The 11,567-nt window shown below is 34.4% G+C and overlaps 1 protein-coding gene across 1 annotated transcript in view; it reads left to right on the top strand.

The window, feature by feature from the left end:
- The first annotated feature begins 2,182 nt into the window (after positions 1–2,182).
- Positions 2,183–11,567, top strand: part of LOC103514520 (potassium voltage-gated channel protein eag-like) — a 39,149-nt gene continuing 29,764 nt past the window's right edge. Inside the window, exon 1 of the mRNA XM_026827468.1 lies at positions 2,183–2,350. Within this exon, the coding sequence (XP_026683269.1) occupies positions 2,272–2,350 (79 nt within the window). The 5' untranslated portion in view covers positions 2,183–2,271. The remainder of the gene's footprint in view (positions 2,351–11,567) is intronic.

Raw genomic sequence — 11,567 nt, forward strand, 5'->3', positions numbered from 1 at the left:
GAACCCGAGATTGGCACTAGTGCATTGAATTTTTATTTTATTTTTATTTTTTATTCGATATTTCAGGACTTTTTTAAAGGCTTTTTATTTACCTAACTAATAATAAGCAGTGCATTGAATTTTTATTTTATTTTTATTTTTTATTCGATATTTCAGGACTTTTTTAAAGGCTTTTTATTTACCTAACTAATAATAAAATTCTTCAGCAAGGTTCAAGATCTGATGTTACCTACAAGTACCCGTATATCAGCATACAATGCACATAGGTACCTACCTGACGTATATCCCTATATCAACACCTACTCTTATTCTTCATTACTTTTCAATAGGTATTCATTTTCCCTGGCACAACTTCCAACCGTTCTATTTCATATTCCCATCAGGTACTTGTGATTTTATTTACCTATTCCTATTGCATACCGTTCTTCATTATTTTTCCTTTCGTATTATCTGTCTTTTATTTTTCTTTCGCAATTCTAGGCCTCAAACTTACCAGAAGAAAAATCGTCTCCTCTGGCAATGAGGTATTTGGGTTAGGGCTAATTATTTTTTTGAACGCAAAAGAAAATTAATGTGCCGCATTTCAAGATGGGAAGAAAAAGTAATTACTGCTCTCGGCATTTATTGAAAATAAATTAGTACTGCCTATTGGAATTTGTAATGAGTGATTAAGTTGGAACATTTAGGCATTTTTTATTGCATGGTCGTTTCTCTAAATTCCTTCTCATTCTGGGTCTGATGGTTCTCCAGCTGAGGCTATTTTTATCTTGCTCTTCAACTTTATTTATTTTTCTCATTTTCTTTTATTTACTGTCTTTATACTTTTTTTCATCAGTGCACTTTCTTGTTGTTACTCTGCTCGCTTATCCTGTTTTATGTTTTATCATCTACATTAGGAAAATCTTTTCATCCCACATTTTTATCGTCGTCTTCAATCTTCTGTCATGCGTCCATTCAAGTTAATGAAGCGTGTAATTATCGGGGTTTTGATTGACGTATGATTAAGCAAATAGGAATCCTCCACCATGAATTTCATTATCGCTATATTCCAGAATAACCTCGGGAAATATTTTTGAGCTTTGGATATTAAACTCATTACAGAAACCCACGGGGAGACTGTCTACAAATTTAACGATTTCGTCATTATAGTGAGGAATTGGGAGGATACAGGTTCGAATCCCAGTCTAGACAATTCTCTTCGGTCGGTCAATCTTCCTTCTTATTTTCTTTTTTTGACAACAATTCCTTCACTTGATTGAAGACTCGGTAACTTTATTAAGGTCCATTCTAACAATTGGGTTGTATGGAAAACGAATACGTGAAAGTGAAGTAGGATTTGTTTTCCCCACAACCCAAGAGTAACAATTATTCCTTTTTTCCTTCTTACGAGTATTTCCTTTGACAACAATCCCTTCGTCGTAATGCAGGTATACTCGTAGGTAGTACCTACCTTCTGCAGGATGATGATTTAGTACTCGGAGTTTTGTAGCTGCATTTTTCCGAAAAGTTCCCGGTCTAACGACGTAAAAAAACATTATACTCATGTTTTTATTTAGGTACGTTTGGAATCCCCTTACAATTTTATACTACATAGAAAGTACCTATTGACTAAATTAGGTTTTTCAAGGGTGGATGTAATGCAGGTATACTCGTAGGTAGTACCTACCTTCTGCAGGATGATGATTTAGTACTCGGAGTTTTGTAGCATTTTTCCGAAAAGTTCCCGGTCTAACGACGTAAAAAAACATTATACTCATATTTTTATTTAGGTACGTTTGGAATCCCCTTACAATTTTATACTACATAGAAAGTACCTATTGACTAAATTAGGTTTTTCAAGGGTGGAAACTAGGAAAAGTACCTCGAGAGTACCTACCTAATAGAACGAGAGATAAATTTACAAATATTAAATTTATCATTATTACTCGTATTTTTCATTATACCTACGAGGGAAAACTTCAATATGGCAAAGGCTGCCAACTATTTTTTAATGTCAGTTTCCCCTTTCCTCGCACGACATATAGGAAAATATAATATAGGGCGCCAAAAAATGTCATACGTAGGGAAGTAATTTTTCTTTGTCAAAAATATATTGCTCAAGATAGGTATCTAAGATTCATGATCTCATGTGATAATAATAGTTACGTCATTTAACAAGTTTTTCTTTCTCTTTCAGCCCCACCCATTAGAACCCGGTCCCAACATCGAGAATGTGTTGAAGGGAGACGGGAGATGGTCACGGCATGCCATTTTGTGTGACGCTAGAGCAGTATGCCTGGAGGTAGAAGAGGGCTTGTCGCACCACAAAACACATTCCTCGAAAATATCATACGTCGCTCATCATCACAACGTAAGTAAAAAACAATGGTGGATTTCACCAATCACTTAATGGGAGAATTTTAAATCGTCCAAGAATTAACTTTTAGTGATCCAAAAAGGAGTTTTTAATGATCCAAAAAGGAGTTTTTAGAGATTCAAAACAGCAGGAGTTTTTAAAACTCCTTTCTGGTTCATTAAAAACTCCATTTTGGATGGTTAAAAATTCTCCCATTAGCGAAATCTCTGATTAAGTCATTGGTGAAACCCACCACAAATCTCTAAAAACCCTCTTAAACTCTAATTAGGTATCCCTAGAATCCATCAAATGCCTTTGGCCCGTTCCCACAAATCGTGTCTCCTGTTGTGGGAACACTCATAAATTACATTGCCTGCAAGGACATTCCGAAAAAAAATCTGATGAAACTCAGAAGTGGGTAAGGGCCTTAAGGTCTGTTGTACATTAGAAGCGTAGTTGCATGAAAATCCAAACCTATGAACATGATAGAGACCTCTCTAGGGTTCAAGAAAATTATTGTATGAATGCCTGAATTATCTTTAGTTATGCTTAACTTTTAGTAATCCAAAAAGGAGTTTTTAATGATCCAAAAAGGAGTTTTTAGAGATTCAAGGAGTTTTTAAAACTCCTTTCTGGATCATTAAAAACTCCATTTTGGATGGTTAAAAATTCTCCCATTAGTGAAATCTCTGATTAAGTCATTGGTGAAACCCACCACAAATCTCTAAAAACCCTCTTAAACTCTAATTAGGTATCCCTAGAATCCATCAAATGCCTTTGGCCCGTTCCCACAAATCGTGTCTCCTTTTGTGGGAACACTCATAAATTATATTGCCTGCAAGGACATTCCGAAAAAAATCTGATGAAACTCAGAAGTGGGTAAGGGCCTTAAGGCCTGTCGTACATTGGAAGCGTAGTCGCTTGAAAATCCAAACCTATGAACATGATAGAGACCTCTCTAGGGTTCAAGAAAATTATTGTATGAATGCCTGAATTATCTTTAGTTATGCAATGTGCAAGACGCAATACATACCGGCATGGTATTCTGCGTCCCATCTTTTTTTCAACCCTAGACTAATTAAAACATTATTATCTGCAATAAGGTTCCTAATACCGAATATTAACTAATATAAAGGCAGCTTCCTAATCACAATGTAGTTTTTATCTTTCAAAATCCATATAAGTATTCTGGGTCCCATCTTTTTTTCAACCCTAGAATAATTAAAACATTATTATCTGCAATAAGGTTCCTAATACCGAATATAAACTAATATAAAGGCAGCTTCCTAATCACAATGTAGTTTTTATCTTTCAAAGTCCATATAAAGAGTGGTGAGCATGTTACACGATTTTCTTTCTATTACCCTTACATATAGGGAACCTATACAAGGTAATGAGAAAGTATTGCAATCGGTCCAAATTTTTTTCCATACAACTTTCCTTCTTACGAGTATTTCCTTTGACAACAATCCCTTCTAGTTTAACAAGTGTTTCTTTCTCTTTCAGCCCCACCCATTAGAACCCGGTCCTAACATCGAGAATGTGTTGAAGGGAGACGGGAGATGGTCACGGCATGCCATTTTGTGTGACGCTAGAGCAGTATGCCTGGAGGTAGAAGATATTCTGGGTCCCATCTTTTTTTCAACCCTAGAATAATTACAACATTATTATCTGCAATAAGGTTCCTAATCACAATGTAGTTTTTATCTTTCAAAGTCCATATAAAGAGTGGTGAGCATGTTACACGATTTTTCTCCTATAATTATATTGTAGCCTTGTATGTCTACATTGTTACCATGTTGTATGTCAGATGCCTATATTGTAATCCATATAAAGAGTGGTGAACATGTTACACGATTTTTCTCCTATAATTATATTGTAGCCTTGTATGTCTACATTGTTACCATGTTGTATGTCAGATGCCTATATTGTAACCAAGTTGTGTTCGAAACAAACATGTTAGAATTTTGTCGACTTTGTCAAACGACAGAGAGAATAATTACCTCCCCTTTTTCTGTCAGTATTGATACATGTGTACTGTGTTTTCCACACCATAACTCTGTGTTCGAATTGAACACAAGGGTTTTAGGTTCTTTCCATATGGAGAGGGTGGTCGCTCCAGGGAAATCCACCAGAGATTTATTCTGATACGGTAACAACTCAGACCTTTCAATTCTACGTCTTTCCTACTGTTTGGGACGAGTGTGATTGAAGTAGAAGAATAATGTCAATACATAGGATCTCTAATATGAACCTAACCAAAAATGAAGAGTTCAATTAACGGGACGCTAATTTTGGTTGTAAAAGCTCTCTAATGAAAGAGCTCTAAAGCTAGAGGTTATTAGATGGCAAGGAAAGTCCTCGATTAGAGATTACCTTCAACTTAGGAGTCTCTTACAAATTTACAAAATATCAAATTATCATCAATATCAGTAGGTAAGTATTTATTTTAGGCTCTTCTTACTCCATTAGTTGACCTTAAAAAGTTCAATGAGGCGAGCTATCTACAGTTGAGAATTTGAAGTGCTTCATTTCCTTTATAAGATTATCAGATCTTTTGTTTCAGTACTGGAGCTTAATTTAAGTAATCAATATAGTGTCTCTACTGGCCATAACTCACGAGATCTAATTAATCTCTCTGTCTCTATGGTGTCTGTCTGTCTCTCTCCTCTCTTTTCCCATGTCGTCTCTAACTCCTTACCAATTTCGTTCCAACTCAGTAATTATCTCTCAACCACTTCCCATTCCCCTCCCTCCTCTCTCTATCTCTTTCTGAATGTCCTGACAACTCCATCAATACCAAATGGCACAAAAAGCACTCCCTCTGCTCCTTCTCCTTCTCAATCTCTTCAGTAAATTCCTCTCTTTTCCCATGTCGTCTCTAACTCCTTACCAATTTCGTTCCAACTCAGTAATTATCTCTCAACCACTTTCCATTCCACTCCCTCTCTCCCTCCTCTCTCTATCTCTTTCTGAATGTCCTGACAACTCCATCAATACCAAATAGCACAAAAAGCACTCCCTCTGCTCCTTCTCCTTCTCAATCGCTTCAGTAAATGTATCACGTTCGAATGAAAGGCTCAACGTTGCAAATTTATTGTCAGAATATATCTTAGCAAATCTCCCGTGTCTCGACCTCCCTCTCTCCCTCCTCTCTCTATCTCGTTCTGAATGTCCTGACAACTCCATCAATACCAAATGGCACAAAAAGCACTCCCTCTGCTCCTTCTCCTTCTCAATCTCTTCAGTAAATGTATCACGTTCGAATGAAAGGCTCAACGTTGCAAATTTATTGTCAGAATATATCTTAGCAAATCTCCCGTGTCTCGAGTTTAATACTTGCATATTTGATAAGGAAATTCCTATGCTGTAGTTTACAATACCTATGAGCTTGAGCATAAAACTTAACATTTGTTTTGTATTTCGAGTAAAGTTGTAGCTTGTTGGCTCCTGAAGGATTTGTCCATATCTCCTAAATGTAGGACCTGCTTTGGGACTTACTTTGACTGGTCAGCGAGCCATATAATCGATGAAAATAGGTTGAAACAAGCTTGTGATGCTTGGGCTTCTTCAATTTGAAAACTTTTGAAGGTGTGAATTCTCACTCCCATTAGGTAGATACTGAGACATAGAAATGAAATGCATTTCTTTCACTGGAAAATCAGGTCGTTCAAGAAAAATCGAGATTATTCAAAGAATCTATACACTGCAGTTCTACTTACTAAAACTTTCATCGTGGATACTCGTATCTGATATAGTTGTATTGAGAAGGTAAAGGTAAACTGGATTTAAAATTTGACCCAAAAGAATATTTTTCTTTACGAGTTTCAAAACCGAGTTATTCAGCTTTAACCTGAACAAACATTGCCAGAGGGAAAAATACCCAACACTGTTCATATCTATGAGTATTTCATGAAAATACTGAATTTACAAAAAAAAAAAAAAAAATCTGTGTGAGAGTTTTTAATGAAAATACTAAATTTAAAAAAAAAAAAAAAAAAAAATCCTGTGTGAATTTCTTTCCCCAGGCGTCCATTATTTAGGAGAGCGGTGTTTATTTCCCGCAGAACAAACTCGTAGAGGAAATACAAAAAGCATATAGGCCTAGTTAGGTGGAATAGAACATTTTCTATTTCCTATGTATGAGTATGTTACACTAAACCTTTTAACAAAATTGGTTGGGAGTTTGAGAATTTTGCTGTTGATAAAAAAAAAAATAATATTAAAATATAGGCAGGAAAATACATTAATACTGCATACACTTTTATTCATTCAAGAGAAAACTTTGTATTATTTCAAAATTATAACAAGCTTATAATGAAAATTTAAAAACATAAATTGTGTACATTACGTTTTATTCGCACGATCTAAAAATAAACATTTGATTATTATTATTTTATTTTTTTTTAACTAGGGGGAAAAAAAGGTAATTTTTAACGGTTCAATTCACATCACTGGACATACAAGTAGCAATCATGCTGCTTGTATTGACTATTTCTGTGCTGTTTCAATGGTCACTAATAATTCAACGTAATGCAGGTATACTCGTAGGTAGTACCTACCTTCTGCAGGATGATGATTTAGTACTCGGAGTTTTGTAGCTGCATTTTTCCGAAAAGTTCCCGGTCTAACGACGTAAAAAAACATTATACTCATGTTTTTATTTAGGTACGTTTGGAATCCCCTTACAATTTTATACTACATAGAAAGTACCTATTGACTAAATTAGGTTTTTCAAGGGTGGAAACTAGGAAAAGTACCTCGAGAGTACCTACCTAATAGAACGAGAGATAAATTTACAAATATTAAATTTATCATTATTACTCGTATTTTTCATTATACCTACGAGGGAAAACTTCAATATGGCAAAGGCTGCCAACTATTTTTTAATGTCAGTTTCCCCTTTCCTCGCACGACATATAGGAAAATATAATATAGGGCGCCAAAAAATGTCATACGTAGGGAAGTAATTTTTCTTTGTCAAAAATATATTGCTCAAGATAGGTATCTAAGATTCATGATCTCATGTGATAATAATAGTTACGTCAACATACCAAATTTATTTCGCAGTTTTCTGGCAACTCATATTCACTTTCGTAAAATAATATTATAATTTAGAACCACTCAAAAAATTACACAGATATTCCTTCCCTCTGTTTCTGTAAGTCTGACAGAAACATATTCCTAGTGCTGCGAATAATTTTCTGGAGTTGAAAATTCTAAAGTTAACGTTGCACTGAAGAAATTTTCCAGCGCTCCTAAACTAGTACCCACGTACCAATTTATTGCAGTCAGCGAAAGAAAATTCTCTCATTTCGGAAAGTGCTCGCAACACATGACTAATTTTCTTTCTTCAGAAAAAAAAAGAAGAAAAAAGAGTCTCTTTTATGCTTTGGTGACCTCGAAAATAATTATTTCAGACGACAAACTTATTTCTGACCCCTTGAGGAGATTCATAAGAAATCTAAAATGGGTAGTTTTGATTTTTTCTATGAAAATATTTTCATGGAATTCAGTCTCGACTGAAAAGAAAAGAACATGAAAGAAAATAAACAGGTTGTTATGTACCATTTCAATCTATTGAAAAAGGGCTTCTTTAAATTCAATTCAAGGAGGCTATATTATAATTTAGTCCCTAAAACCAGGTATAAGATAATTTATAATAATAATAATAATAATAGTAATAATAGTAATAATAGTAATAATAGTAATAATAGTAATAATAGTAATAATAGTAATAATAGTAATAATAGTAATAATAGTGGGGTGAATCTGTAGGTTAATAAGAAATATACCTACTATACCTAACCTAACAAAACAAGAACTTTTTATTAATTTCGTTACTCTTGAATTAGGGTTTGGAGAAAGTGAACCTTTCATACTCTGAAGTAGTCAGAAACAACCTTTTTCTCAAAACTAAAGAATAGACGAAACAAGAACTTTTCCATCCAGAAAAGTGCTTTAGGTTGGAGAAAACAACATTCAACTACGAATTGTATTCAACATTTTAATATGTTACTCTTGAATTAGGGTTTGGAGAAAGTGAACCTTTCATACTCTGAAGTAGTCAGAAACAACCTTTTTCTCAAGACTAAAGAACAGACGAAACAAGAACTTTTCCATCCAGAAAAGTGCTTTAGGTTGGAGAAAACAACATTCAACTACGAATTGTATTCAACATTTTAATAAAATTTCTAACTTCGGTCAAGATTTTTTTTGTTCCTATTTCGAACAAAACGTTTAACTTTTTGTTTTTCTTTACCCCCAAAAAATATTCAAAACTTTCTTGGCACCCAGCGAGTACGCTGAAAACTTTCGAAACATAAAAAATAGATCGATAGAAGACTCATTAAAAAAATGAGCCTTTTCTTTTTTTAAACATCTCATTTATCATATTTTGCATAGGTTGCTCTATTGCTCACTCTTTGGTTTGAATTTAATGAGCCTTTTCTTTTTTTAAACATCTCATTTATCATATTTTGCATAGGTTGCTCTATTGCTCACTCTTTGGTTTGAATTGAACAAATTCCTATTTTCGATTTTGATTTTTTTTTGGTGTTTGGTACTCACCCTACTGGTATTTTTCCATATGCGAGAAAAATATTGTAGGTATTTATTCGATAGAAAATCCAAATTTCAGGGTTTATTTTGTCAATTTATGAAATCATCAAAAATTCGTTCAAAAATGAGACATATTGGACACATTTTTGGTCCACCGTTTTGCAAATATTTTCCAGATTTCACATCCAAATATAAAGCAGAATTCCCGTTGCCATAACGACCGTGTTCATACGTAACCATACCCGTCATCTAAATACATAACCATATACAGAATCCTTTAATTATGTTTGCTGTGAGGGCATGGCGTTATAGGTATCTGTATTTTGTGTTTTACAACATGGAAATTTTCACTGCGGTAATTTTCCACCCCGTGACACGTGGTACCTCTTGAAATGTGTGAGGAAAAGTTTAATAGCCCGTATTAGGGAAATTTAATCCGTAGGTATGAAAAAAGGGAAATGGTTTCTTGCACGATTAGGTTGTTCCCTACTCTTTCAAAGAAATTTGCTAGACCAGGATTCTGAGCAGTACCTACCAATTTTTTTTTTTTCATGTTGAATATTTTTTATTAGATAGTGTTTTTCTTTTATATCCACGCCTATCCGGGAACGGAAAATTTTGGTCAGAAAATTTCAGCCCCGGCCGGGATTCGAACCCAGCACCTCCGGGTTGAGAGTTAGTGCTCTCAACCATTCGGCCTCACAGGGTTCATATTAATCCAAGATTTAACCAAACAGAATTCAGAGACTTTGGACTTAAGTATGTGCATTTTTCGATACCACTGATATTCTGATAGTTTTACAATGAAGAGGAAGTAAAAATGTATCATGTCAACACTGGAGGAAATTAAATAAATAAATCCGTGGAGCATAAAATATCTATTGATTTTGCAATATCTCATCATCCTTAGCCGTTAGCTGTTAAGAAAACGGTTTTTATTTGAAATGAAAACTGCACTTTATAAAAAAAAAAAAATGTAAAAAAAAACTGTTAAAATAAATCCAAAGAGAATGATTGAACGTTTTGTCGCATTAAAATCGAGGCTAAGGCAGATGCATTCGAAATTATGGATTCATTTACCTTCTTAAGACATGGTTCGTCTCAGAATACTTCAAATTTTAACAGACTCAATTCTTATACACTCAACGAATAAACGAGGAAATGTGTAAAGTAATACAACATGTACATTCGAAAGCTACATAGGCCCATATTCCATACAGGGACCTACATGAGAGTAATGATTATTTTACAGTAGAGTAAAAGTATAATGCTTGCTTTTCTTGCCTATTGTAATCTTAAAGTTAGTGCAATAAAATAGGCACAAGACATGACCATTTGTTGAACACCCTGTAGATCCAACATTTACGAAACTTGCAATCCGGACTGTGGCTTGAAAATTTTGAAAGAATTTCTCGGAGTACCGAAGAATGGATATTATTTACTTTTTACACTACGAATAAAACTTGCCTACTAGGTTTCTAATAATAAATAATTTTTGCTATTATGTTCACATAGGTACATATGCAACTTTTAGACGGGCTTGTGTTTATGTAAGCAACAAAAAGAGGGTAGAGTTTTACCTCATTTGTCTTGCTTTTCTTGCCTATTGTAATCTTAAAGTTAGTGCAATAAAATAGGCCCAAGACATGGCCATTTGTTGAACACCCTGTAGATCCAACATTTACGAAACTTGCAATCCGGACTGTGGCTTGAAAATTTTGAAAGAATTTCTCGGAGTAGAAAAAGGTTTGTGTAGTAAAAGTACATACGGAATGTTTCACAGAGTTACCAAGTAGGGAAAAAGAACAAGGAGGAAGAAATGCAAAGAAAGGTGAAGAGACAAAGAAGAGGAAACTCTCTCCCAATTAGTGATCCTCCCTTGCCCCTTCCTGTTTTGATGATGCAGTCTCTCATTATACACTTGTATACACTTGCCTCATCTAGCATCTTTCTTTTTATTTAGAATTTTTTCTCCTCAAGTTGTACGTTCTATTCCTTTGTTGAATGTTTCTCAAGCCTGGATCACTTTTATTCTCCTCAAGTTGTACGTTCTATTCCTTTGTTGAATGTTTCTCAAGCCTGGATCACTTTTATCTTGAAAAACGCCTCCAATGGCGTAATCATACGAGCTCTGATGCGAGAGAAAAACAGAAGAAAGTCGGGATTGAGGAGGCCTCCAATGGCGTAATCATACGAGCTCTGATGCGAGAGAAAAACAGAAGAAAGTCGGGATTGAGGAGGAAAAGTTAGGGAACAAGATAAAACTATACTGGAGACGAAGGGAAGTAATAATATTGGAGAGGTGAAAAAAAATAGGCAATGAAATGGTAAATCAATACGTGTGTAAAAGAAGAGACACAAACAGAAGAGGAGGGAAGATGATGCATTCTTTATTATTATTATTATTATTTTTTAAATTAAAGTGTCGAGATTTTCGTCAAAATCGTATTTTATCGTTTTTCACTGCCTATTCATTTCCAACAGAACTGATTATTTGACTTAGGTATATAAATAATTGTATCCATAGGTATGTACCTATACTTGTATATCCAATTGAAAACATTTTTTCTATCCGTCCATTTTTTAATGAACAACAAAATGACGTGAATCGTCTAATTAGGATATTATCCGTTCGTAATATTTTACGCCTTTTATTTCCTTTTATTTTTTT

Source organism: Diaphorina citri, unplaced genomic scaffold (genome assembly GCF_000475195.1).
Source record: "Diaphorina citri unplaced genomic scaffold, Diaci psyllid genome assembly version 1.1 scaffold1160, whole genome shotgun sequence".
Classification (NCBI taxonomy): domain Eukaryota; kingdom Metazoa; phylum Arthropoda; class Insecta; order Hemiptera; family Psyllidae; genus Diaphorina; species Diaphorina citri.